At 29.8% G+C, this 12,686-nt stretch overlaps 1 protein-coding gene across 1 annotated transcript; it reads left to right on the top strand.

Annotated features, from left to right (window-relative positions):
* Positions 1 to 7,686: 7,686 nt before the first annotated feature.
* LOC123295864 (cytochrome P450 4g15-like) lies at positions 7,687 to 11,224 on the top strand. Its single transcript, XM_044877325.1, has 5 exons — positions 7,687 to 7,858; positions 7,927 to 8,127; positions 10,022 to 10,155; positions 10,282 to 10,519; positions 10,884 to 11,224. The coding sequence occupies exons 1-5, from the start codon at positions 7,687 to 7,689 to the stop codon at positions 11,222 to 11,224; spliced, it is 1,086 nt and encodes a 361-aa protein (XP_044733260.1).
* Positions 11,225 to 12,686: the final 1,462 nt, after the last annotated feature.

Genomic DNA, 12,686 nt, shown 5'->3' with positions numbered 1-12,686 from the left:
TCAGTCCTTGGCCTGGTCAGTAGTCTTTTACAATTTAAGACGTTTCAATACCAAAACAAGAGTGCTACCAAAATGTGAAACTAATTATGCGTCTTCTGTATAAAGTTCAAGTCCGATGACGTCATAAAGTACAAAAATTCGATATTTATGATAACACAGGCATATTTGATTCGATTTTATTGGAATTTTTTTGAAATCCGCTAATTTTGGGTCATTTTTATCAGCTGTGATGTCTTTTTTTCGCTGTCTATCGTTTATGTGCATAATGCCGTCTTCACATTCTTGAAACCAATAAGAGCTAGTTTAATTTTTATCACAAATTTGAAAAAATGACCCAAATTTAGTAGGATTACATACTTGTTTTATCAAAATTGGATAAAATTTGAATGTGATAGAGCAAAATTAAATTTTTTGGATTCCGATGACGTCATAAAGTTTTTTTATAACACATACAAATTTGCTCCGATCTCAGTGGAATTTTTTTTGAAACCCACTAATTTTGGGTCATTCTTTTCAGCTGCATTTTCAATTAAAAATTTTAATGCATTCACATTCCGATTCACGTTTTACGATTCGCATTATTTCATGTTCAGCTATTCATATATATCCTATATCTTATTGAATGTCCACAAATAACACATACTGGTGTGGTTTTAGATACAAGGAACAACATAATATCTATATCATAATAATATGATTGTTACACACTTTCAAAGTAAAACGTTTGCATATTTAATAATATATGTAATAACAAATTGAAACAAAACTACTTACGTAAATCCAATACGTTTATCATTTGTCATGAGATATCAACAAACCATTTCGAAATAAAAATGGCAATCTTATAATAGATAATCAATATTTCTTTTATTCTAAACAAATCAATAAATTTTTGTATTAAATTTAATATTAATCTAAGAAATAAAGTTGGATAATGGCGAAAAGTTTGCAATTTTAAAGTATACAATCTGATTTATATCATATTAATATTGAAAGTGTGCTTTTACCAAGATCGCTCTTAATAGTTCGCTTCCAAGCTAATTCTGCCTGAAAAATCATAAAATTTAGGAAAAAAAAAACAATTATACCTTATATTTTCAACCATATACATTGAAACTTATATTTGGGAAGCATTTTTTTTTGTCTTGTAACACCTCTTATAAAATTATGGTTAATCGAAAGTAACAATTTGTTTGTAGTGCCCCCATGAAATCGAAATTCAACAAACTGCTCCACTATAAAATTTATTGTTTAATTCATTATGTTACATAAATACGTAACTACTATATATTGATCACGTGACTACAATATATATATATATATATCGATAAACAATAATAATAATTAATAACTATTTTGAACCATATCAACAAATACTAAACTCTTAGTTCTGTACATTTCAATTGAAATTATTTATTTGTGTAGGAGTGATTTTGAATTGAATAGATTTTATAATCACTTACAATCAATTGCTTGCCAATTTCCTTCTGTGCACATTTCATTCTTTACGCACTTATTTGTCTTTCTTCGTATGTCTGCCTGTATATTTTTGTGTTTGATATTCTATTTACTTTTTAAACTTTCTAAAAAACAAGTGAAAACAACCAATTGACTGAGTTAATTGTTAAAATACCATGTATAGACTGTGTTGATTACACTGTCGCATTACACATACATACATGTCACACATACATAAATGACATCATTCCCATAGAATACATACTATATAAGTTGCTCCTAATTTGCGCTCTTACGGGCAAACAGTGATGTTTGCGAAAAAATGTTTCAAACAAAAGTTGTTTGTTTTTTTTAAGGAACATTTTTTACAATTAAACTTATATTCTATCTCTAACGGTTTACAAAATGGACAAAATCCGGACCCATTTGACCTATGTTGTCCATATACGAACTCGACCTCATTTTTATGACCTGAGCACGCTGTAAAAATTTCAGCTTGATATTATTTATTCGTTTTTGAGTTATCGAGTTGACAGACGGACGGACGTACAACCGGAAATGGACTAATTAGGTGATTCTATGAACACCTATACCAAAATTTTTTCGTAACATCAATATTTTTATGCGTTACAAACTTGAGACTAAACTTAATATACTATGTATAAATTAACCACGTATATAAAAATAAATTATTTTCTACTATTTAGTTCAACTATTTACAAAAGCTTGTGTTTTAAGTTTTTTTAGCTTTTTTTATCCATTGTAAATGTAAATAAATTTGAATTCATCCTATAATGTATATAATGATTTGTCATCATTGATATAATAAATATAGGCTATATTGGGTGCTGTTTGTTGGGAAATAAATAAATGGTTCGATCGTGTGCCGTCATCTGCCCGGAATTATTGTTTGACCACAGTTCGTATATTGTATATATATGTGTTATAAAATATATATAATATTTTGATTAATGATGATAGAATTTTATTGGATTTTTCAAATTAATGTACATTCTTTTTGCAAGTACAATTATTAATAATATCGATGCTGTGTTGTGTACCAATAGTTTTGTATGTGGTCAATATTATTACGCCATATTTATTTTTTGTTGCATGTGCAAACATTACTGGAAATATATTACAAGTACGACGCTATTAATTGGTTTAAATAATTCGTTATTGTGATAACTTGTGTTTTTATACGTAAATATTTTCTCTGTCTAATATTTTTTAGAAAATTCCTTTAAACTACGGATATACGAGAATGTTTTCTACGGCAACTGTTGTGACATGACTCACAAAGTTTTAACAATGTGGTCTCTTTGAAAAAAAGGATTAAATCAGATTGTTAGCTGTGACATCCCAAAGTTGCATAATTTTTGGTCGTTTAAAGATCGCGAAATAATCGGCTACATAGTTCGCGATTTCGAGGGTCAAAGCATGTAAAACTCAGCGCCCTCCCGGCTTTTTTTTTGACGATATACAAAAATTCTATAGATAGAATTGACAAAAAAAAGGAGAGTTGAAAATAGTGATAGTAAAAATTATAACAGCAAATTGTTTCAAGCAAAAATTGTAGGATGCAAAGGTTTTCATCCTACAATTTAAACTTAATCTCCAGAATCTTTCAAAGTCAACCCGAGTTCTAAATACAATAGAAGTCTGAAAGTCAATGCAAATATGGAAAGCTAAATACTAAGCATAAAAATTAAAAATAATTATAATCGATGCAATTTTTACTAAGTTTATCAAATAATTAAGTTTTTGTGTTATACAAGGTACAAAGCATTGAAAATCGGACAAATTTTCAGAAAATTATTCCCCTTTTTTGTGTTCAAATTAGTGAGTCACAAACATAAAAGTATTTAAAAAGAATTCAATAAATTTTTTATATAAAAAAATTCAACATTACATCGCACCACAAATGAAGCAATGCCAATGTACAGAGCGTTTCTTTCTAAATGTATCAGGCATTTAATTTGACTGGTGTACTAATAGAATTTTCTTTGAAATATGTTACAACGGATACGTTTTTTTAACTTTCATTTCCGCGGTTTCAAGGCTTTAATATCCAAATCAAACCTTTTGATGTCTATTTATTGTGTGTTTTCGTATGTGCGTATGTTCGTTCGGATTCTTTCGCCTCGATTATTCTTATTCGACGAGTAATTGTGTATTTAAGAACTGAAAGACTTTTCAGCAGAATTGGTTAAGCAGTTTTTTAATGGAAAATAAAAAAACGGGAAAAAACTCAAGAAACAGAATCTGAATAGTGGATGAAACTCATCATTTATTTATGGAGATAATGATCGTTCCAGCATAAGCTGCAAAACATGTTCGAAACATGATCAATAAATGTTAACCTATTTATAACGTTTTATTATACTGGGAAGTTTTTCAAGGGGCCCTTGAGGGTCGTACCAGACTCAATTTATTCCTTTAGCAGGTTAGGGTAGGTTATAATTTAACCACAAGGAACTATTTTTATAAAATATGATAATTTCAACCTTTTATATGACTGTCTTTATCGGTGTGAGATTTTAAATTTGATCGTTATTTACTATCCTAGGAATAGCGGTTTCTCTCTTCGATAAAAATTTGTAAAAACTATTTTATCCCTGAAAAATAAATAAACCTGTTTCGTTTAAAACGGAACGCTACATAGAATACATTCAATAGAAGACGATAAAAACTTTTATATATGAATTGTTTGTTAAAACAATGGCAATTGTAAAAATTAACATAATTGAGAACGATTTTGAATAGAATGTTTACTTTAAAACATTTGATTGAATTCAATACGTGATTCGAATATTTTATATTATTTATTGCTGTTAGAATTCTGTAAAAAAAAAGGTATAAGTAGATGCAATTATTTATCGTTTATCTGAACAATTTAACCCCAATAACATACTAACTGAGATATGCCACCACTATGATCTAAGAACGTCTTTTAGGTTAATGTTGTTGTAAGATGTGTTTAGTTTTCAACAATTTTCGAAAATTATTTCTAAAAAATTTCTTTCCCTTTAGTCCACTGTTTAATGGATTTTAACTTTTGGATATCTGCAGGCATATTTGTGTGACCTTGATGCAGCGTTTCTGAGATATCGTAATATTTGGATCAATTTTTGTTCATATCTCAAAAACTACTCGACCAGTCAGCAAATGCACCCGATTTTTGTACTTTTAGGGTCAAAATTACCTTATATACTGAGTTTTATCGAAATTGGAGATAAAAATAATTTTTCGATTTTTTGCAATTTTTTTAAGGGGGTATCCCTTTGTAAAATCGAGAAAATCGCAAAAAAAATTTTGTTTTGGAATTTGATGAAACTCGGTGGATGGGGTAATTTTGATCCAAAAAGTATTAAAATCAGATTAATTTAATGATTGGACCTATAGAAAGTACTATGTCAGCGATACCATGGACAAAAATTCATTACCCAACGAAAAATTAAAATCCATAAAATTGTGAACAAAAGTGAGGATAAGTGAGGACTAAAATGGATAGCGTTTGTTTTAAAAAGGAGAAATTACCCAGCAAAGCGGGCAGGTAATTAATAAATTTTAAATAATTTCCTTGACATCCTTGATAACCCTATGCCGGTTAAAATATAACTTGAAAAGTATACCCTTTAAATCGATAAATATATTTTTTTTATTTGTGATAACAATTTGCTAATAATAATTATTGTAATAGTTTGGTCTATTCTATAATGACATGCGGTCAGACTGTTAATGGCGTTGTCTGAACCACAAGGGTATTAGATGCACTCCTATACATTTCATAAGACTCCCTGCCATTATTACAATCTTGTCTATTATTACTGTTGCTTTGTTACAGGTACGTAGAATCTGAGAGGGGGTAGAGCTTGAAGCTTTTTATTTAAAGAATCTTTAAAAGATACAGAGATAAAATTTGACAATTCAGTAAAATTTACCAAATTCAAAATACCTCCGATTTAATTCTTGTGAAACGATTTTTGGAAATTTAGCCATAAAAAGTTTTTAATCAAGTCGGTTCGACCGTTTAGGGGCTACGATGCCACTGAGAAACACACAGATGCTAAGATAAACACTTTAAACTTATAAAACTCCTTCTTAAATCAATATCAAAGTGATGGTCAAGGACATCAGATGAGATGATAAGGATACTTAGAGAGATATCATTTTTTGGGAAAAATTTTTGGAAATATTTTAATTGAAATTGAAATATTTGAGATGACTTTGTTCTTTTGAATTACCTAATTATTTTACCATTTCACTTTTCGAAATGAATTGAGTCAGGTTGATTTGACCATTCATTTCCATGGTAATTATTTATATGTTAAAATTATATGTCATGCCTTTTCCAAATTGAATCGATTTTGACGATCATGATCAATTTTTTAGTTTTTTTCGGGCACGGTATCCTTAGCTCGCAATTGATACATAGCAAAGAACACTCTTCGTTAAATCACCTTTCAAATGAAACCAAAAATAAATAAAATCGGTTCATTCATTTAGGCGCTACGATGCCACAGACAGACACACACACATAGCGGTCAAACTTATAACACCCCTTTTATTAGGTCGTGGGTTAAAAAATAAGGCTTCTGTACAAGGTTCAGTTTGCAAAGGCCAATCTATGTTCGTTGTTATTTTTTATTCAAGAGTAGCAATGTATAACATCTAAATGCTCTCTAAGTGCTGTTTACAAGAGGTATTTCGATGGATAGTCGTTGGTAGACATCTTGAGTTAGAAGCATTATTATTGCATATATTCAACTACATAGGTCGTTAACATGTAACTAATATTACCAAACATTGAACTGAAAACCACATTAACTAGTGTTGTAAACGAAGACATATGTATTGCTTAGAGAGCTACAGAGCTGCTACTACAATGGTGAGTGTATATAATTACATAAATGTGATGTACAAAAGGAACGCCTTGCCTCTGGTTAACTAATTATTTGGTCCTACTTCAGAAAATCGGTGTAATGTTCTAGTAAAAGCCACTTTTCATTGCAATATACTCTCTGTCTACTCTAGTAACATACTATGCTTGTAACAAAATTCATATTAAAGTGACCAAATTAAATTGATTATTGGTGAACGAAGAGTTTCATTTTATTGTATTAAATCTTATTTCATCTATATCGATTACAAATAGGGAATCGTTATTTTATATCCATTAATTTGATATGCATCTTGAAATGATTTAATTATTCATTTTCTGTCACTTAATTTTTTTTTAAATTAATGATTGTACTTGTTATTAAATATTTTAAACCGACTTCAAATTCACAAAAGAAGGAGCTTCTCAATTCGACTTGTATTTTTTTTATGTTTGTTATTTTTATAACCCATTTTGATTAATCTTGCTTCTTATTCTTTGATTTTCTGCTCCCTTGGTACTTGACCACGGATCCCAATCTAGTGACTCGCGCCACCTTCCGATCGTCGATAGCTTGGCCCAACCATCTAAGTCGTGGCCTGCCTCTTCTTTGGGTGGCATGCAATATTTTCTTGGGCATCCTTCCTTCTTCCATTCTTGGCACATGTCCGAACCATCTGATCCTCTGTGAATTGATAAACTTCACAATATATTCTTCCTTCAGGATTTCTTGGATTTCTCTGTTGGTTGCGCCGTTCTTCCTCGCTTACACGGATATCCTTCTTATGACATTTCGTTCAAATCTTCTTATTTTCTCTTGGTCATCAGGGACCAACTTTCACTGAAATATGTTATGATGGGTAGAATCAGGGTATCGTAAATGGTCAGTTTGGTCTTACGTGAAATTAATTTATTCGTCAGAAGCCTTTGATTTGCAAAGTATGCCCTGTTTACACTTTGTGTAACCTTTCTCTTATGGCTGCAATAATTTTTCCTCGTTGTTCACATGTTCTCCATGATATTTGAATTGCGCTTCCGCCTTATAAACTACACATCATCTATGACTAGATCGTCCAAAGTCCTTCGGTGTTGTGAGGCTGAGATCTTCACGAATACAGTCTTTTTTCTTCATTTATTGCACTTTTGTTTCATCGGCAAAGCAAAAAGGAATGACAATTTTACAATCATTCTGTACATGTTTATTAAACTACTCACTCCCACATACGTACACGATATAATATTTCAAGGAAACCTTATTATTATGTCTTTGATGCTTCAAATAATACATTAGGTAATAATTTCTATTTGTTTTAAAGGAATTTTGTATTATCGTTGATAGTTTCGCAATGGTTGGAATGTATGTGTACCTTTTAATATTTGCTTGTGTTACAATTGCAAGTTTTATTATCAACTATCGATTAAAAAGGCAAAATTTATATTATTTAATGAATAAATTACCTGGACCGAAAGGTTTACCACTTATTGGAAATGGTCTTGAATTTGCAACAAATAATCAAGGTAATTATAATTTAAATATCAGTTCCTACTGTAAATTTTGAGACAAAAATAAAAAATTTATTTTTCAGAAATTATAAGCAAAATTGAATATTGGAATAAATTATACCCATCTCCATTTAAAGTTTGGTTAGGTCCAGAACCAATGGTAGCATTTACTAACCCCAAAGATGTTGCAGTACTTTTAAGTGGAGTGGCTGGTTTAAGTCGTGCCAAAACCTTTGCCAAAATATTTCGCACATTTTTAGGCGATGGTCTTTTAGCATCTGATGGTAAGTATGATGAAATTTCAGTATAATGTTTCGATATCCTATTATAAATTAATGAACATCGAATTTGAAGAAATCAAATGGAAGCATCGTCGAAAGCTTGTCGTTAGTACTTTTCATCAAAAAATTATCGATTCATTTATGCCAATTTTTATAAGACAGACAAATATTTTGGTAGATTGTTTAAAGAAAGAGGTGGATAAGAATTGTTTTGACGCTTGGGATTATTTGAGTAAAGTGGCTTTAGATACTTTATGTGGTAAGAACATAAAAAAATAATTTTGTAAACATTCTTGAAAATTGTATAGATAGTTTCATTCAAACCAAAATGGTACTAAGGAAGATATTAATTTTTCCTATTAAATACTTTCCTTCTCATATTTCAGTCCAAAAACTGTTTTGTTAAAGTTGTCCTATAGCTATTATACTAGAAAGAAAAATAAAGTATTTTCAATCGAATAACTTATTATCTTTTGTAGGAACAGCTATGGGAATTCGCTCCGAGCGTGAATTTCGTTTCCATGACAACGATACACTACTTTAATTATAGAATTAATGGATGCATATATAATTGTGTGGATTGCATTGAAAACTTACATTTAAAATTTAATATTCTTGTTTCACAAATTTAAATAAATAATTACGATAATTAACATTTGAAAAATAATATTTGTACAATTTGATTTCTTATTTTCACAATTTTTAATGCATTAAGTTTAATTAATTAGTGTTTTTCAATCATTTTAATTTGACAGTTTCTATATCATTAACATGTAAATAATTGCAAATTAGTCATAACAGCCCACTTTATCTCCAAAATTTTTCACTTAAAGCGCTGGCATCGATTTTATTATCCCTACCATGACTACGCACACAACGAATACAAACAAATGCCCAAATAAGAGATTGTGATTATTTGAATGCATCTAAAAGGTTGTTATTATTTATTAATATTTTTATTATTTTATAATATATTATATACTCTAATAAATAATAAAACAAAAATCCATCATTAAATCCTGTAGGATATTAAAATTAATGACATTACGTATGTTAAGAGTATGGTTACATCCTGATATAATATTTCATTTAACAACATATGGTTTTGAATTTCGTAAATGTAAAAAAATAATGAGTTCGTTTACACAAAAGGTAAATATGAGAATATATTCTTCTACGACTACTACAGTGATTTTACGTAAATATTGATATTTTTTGTAGCTTTTTTTAAATTTAGTTTTTGTTTGAAAAATTTGAGGAGACTTTGTTAACAATCAACCATATAACAAAGAAATTTTTATACAAATCCATACAAATTTTGTCGGGTACAGAACCCTAAACTCGCACTTGAAACATAGATAAGAACACTCTGTCTATTAAATTACGTTTCTCCTTAAAGCATTTTGAAGATCGTTGCCAAGTTTTTAGTTTTTTTCGTGTACGGAATCCTTAACTCGCACTTGAACACTTCCCGTTAAATTACCGTTCAAACGAAACCAAAAAAATTAAAATCGGTTCATCCGTTTAGGCGCTACGATGCCACAGACAGACAGACAAACACATTTAGCGGTCAAACTTCTAATACCCCTTTTTTTAGTTCGGGGGTTAAAAATCTATATAAAGAGGCATAATCAGGGCTCAATGTATATTTTTGGTTATGTGGTTCATTCTCAAACTTTCATGCTTATTTCATTTCAGGAGAGAGAAAACGCCCAAATGTGTCAATATTGACGTAAAATGACTGTACTATATCCTTACTCACAAATTATTCACAAAATTTAAAATATTTTTAATAGCATAATAATATCCTTTTTATAAAATTTATTTTCTTTAAAAAAAAAACAGGTTATTAAAGAAAAACAAAAAATATATATTGAAAATAAAAATGGATATAAAAACAATAATGATCAAACATTTCAAAAGAATCCAAGGAAAAAAGCATTTTTAGATTATATTTTAGAATTAACAGAAAATGATCCGAACTTTAAATTCGAGGATATTGAAGAAGAAGTTAACACTTTAATGATAGCGGTATAATTTTAATTTTAATTTTTGTTTCTAAATAATTTGAAGGATTCTGAAATTAAATTCGTAATTTTAGTAGAAATATACTTCTCCTATAGACTGAAAGTTTATTTGAAAAATTTTTTTGTTCAGGGATACGACACTTCCACTATAACAAATAGTTTTATTTTATTGGCAATGGCAATTCATCAAGATGTACAAGAAAAAGTTTGGGAAGAGCTTCAAAGTATTTTTGGAAACTCAAACAGGTCAATTGAAATTGACGACTTGCAACATATGTGTTACTTGGAGATGGTAATTAAAGAAACTTTACGAATGTATCCCACAGTTTACGTATTTTTTCGACAGTTAACACAAGATTTGAAACTAGGTATTTATGAGATTGCTACTTAATTTTATATTCTGTGAGACTTTAACGAATAGAAATTTCTATGATTCTTGTTGTCAGTCATTTGGAGAAGTAGGGTTAAATAAAAAATTAAGTTTTTAATGTATAACGTGTTTTTCAGACAAAAAGAGTCACAGAAATTTCGTTTCATTATGGGCTTTCGATATATTATACGGGCTGGATCACAAATTTATGCACTTTTGTAATCATGCTCACGCTTCTGGCTTCTGAGTCCTTCCAAATTTGACAGTTCTTTATTGTCATTTTCTGTGACGCGGAGCCAAGGCAAAATAGTTAAAAATTATCTCAACATTATAAAGCTTATTTTTGAATGGCTTTTTTGCAGATCATTGCACTGTGCCAAAAGGAGCGTCGTGTTGTGTTGCCGTGAAATTAATACATAATGATCCAAGTATATGGCCAGAACCTGATAAATTTGATCCCGATCGATTCTTACCAGCGGAGATATATAAACGCCATCCATACTGTTACATCCCTTTTGGTGCTGGACCAAGAAATTGTCTAGGATATAAATATGCTATGATGTCCATGAAAGTATTACTAGCAACAGTTCTAAGAGCTTATCAGGTTGATACAGACTTAAAAAGTATTGAATTGGATTTAACAAATACTTTGGAAGCTAAAAATGGATGGCTTATAAAAATTCGTAAAAGATCTTCTTCATAAAAATAAAAGGCTTTGCTTATAATCTATTTCCACAATTTTGTACCCAATTAAATTTATTTATAATTTATATTATTCTACAATCAATTATACAAACTGGCTTCTCAACTAAATGTTTAATTAAAAAATTTAAAAAGAAAAATAGCGTTGTTTATTTTTTATTAAATAACAATTTTCTTAGAATGTCAATTATTAGAAATTTCTTTTACGTCATTTAATACTTTTTTAATGATTATATTTATTAACTTATTTAAATAAAATTTTTTTTCACTTTGAAAATCGAGCTCAAAAATTGTGAGATAAAAACAATCTTCAAATACTCCTAAAAAGTTACTTGGATCGAAGTAAATTTCATTTGAAATTGAAAGGTAAAAAGGATGGATTCAAAATAAGAAAAAACAGATGCAAGATTTATCTGCGAATAGTTACAAAATAGACTTGTTTATTCAAAACTAGTTTGTAGGGAATTAATTTTACTATTATTTAGGTAACAATCCCATTTTGTCTGTAATTCTAGTATTTACCCGACTGAGCAATGCAAAGGAGTGGTAATGTGTTTATCAGTCTATATATGTGTGTTCCTATATGGCAAACTAGAGACCAAATACGTGGGCCGATTTTGATGATATAGACGTCAATCGATTTATCGAAAACCTGCGAGTGTTACTGAAGACATGGCAGTAATGATAATTCAATATGACGACCAACAGATGCCATATTGTAAAAGCATGTATATGTGTTCCTATGTGGTGCAATGGAGACCAAATGCATGGGCCAATTTCGATGATTCCGGCCCACTTCTCATGTACTACTTACAATATTATAAAATGTCTGTTCATTTCTATTTTTTTGCTTTGATAACAGATGAAACAGATTCTGTCAGATGAAACTCCAAGTTTGTTTAGGTTCTCAAGCAGAAAAGTAAATTGACATCAGCAAAAGGCCGGTAGGTATATCTCGAGGTGTTGTCTCCATAATTCCTTAAAAATTAGCAAGCGGTACAAAGTTGGGGAAATGCAGTTCAAACGGTTTTGTGTTTCAAAGAATTTCCAAAAATTTCTCCATAAAATTATACACCGTCCGCAGGACAGTCAATATTGTTCAGTAAAACTTTTATATACTGTGATGAATTTGAAAGAATTGCTAGCAACAGTTTCAAAAGCTTCCCACTTAATTTATTAAGATCGATGAGACAGGTTTAAGTTCGATTGAGATGATTCATGGTAAATACCTCAATTGTCGGACTAAAATACTGTTACAAAATGTAAACGATAACTTGGCATCAATTTTATCCCGTCATCATTCACGTCAACCGTTCGGTAATCTTCAGTCGCGTGATGAGATATTTACTCAAGTGTTCTGCACATGCTTCAAATATTTCATGCGTTGAATATTATTTCACTTTGTACTAGTTTATTAAAAATAATTTGATCTCGTGGTAATTGAATGATTACCACTTTTACTC

The sequence above is a fragment of the Chrysoperla carnea genome, chromosome 3 (genome assembly GCF_905475395.1).
Source record: "Chrysoperla carnea chromosome 3, inChrCarn1.1, whole genome shotgun sequence".
Lineage (NCBI taxonomy): Eukaryota > Metazoa > Arthropoda > Insecta > Neuroptera > Chrysopidae > Chrysoperla > Chrysoperla carnea.
This window is presented reverse-complemented; position numbering and strand designations above follow the sequence as displayed.

Bases quoted from the DNA above. Each gene is read 5' to 3' on its own strand.
- LOC123295864 (XM_044877325.1), top strand. From the start codon at position 7,687: ATGGTTGGAATGTATGTGTACCTTTTAATATTTGCTTGTGTTACAATT. The intron at 7,859-7,926 runs GTAATTATAATT...TTTATTTTTCAG, and splicing joins ATTTGCAACAAATAATCAAG to AAATTATAAGCAAAATTGAA. The intron at 10,520-10,883 runs GTATTTATGAGA...GCTTTTTTGCAG, and splicing joins AACACAAGATTTGAAACTAG to ATCATTGCACTGTGCCAAAA.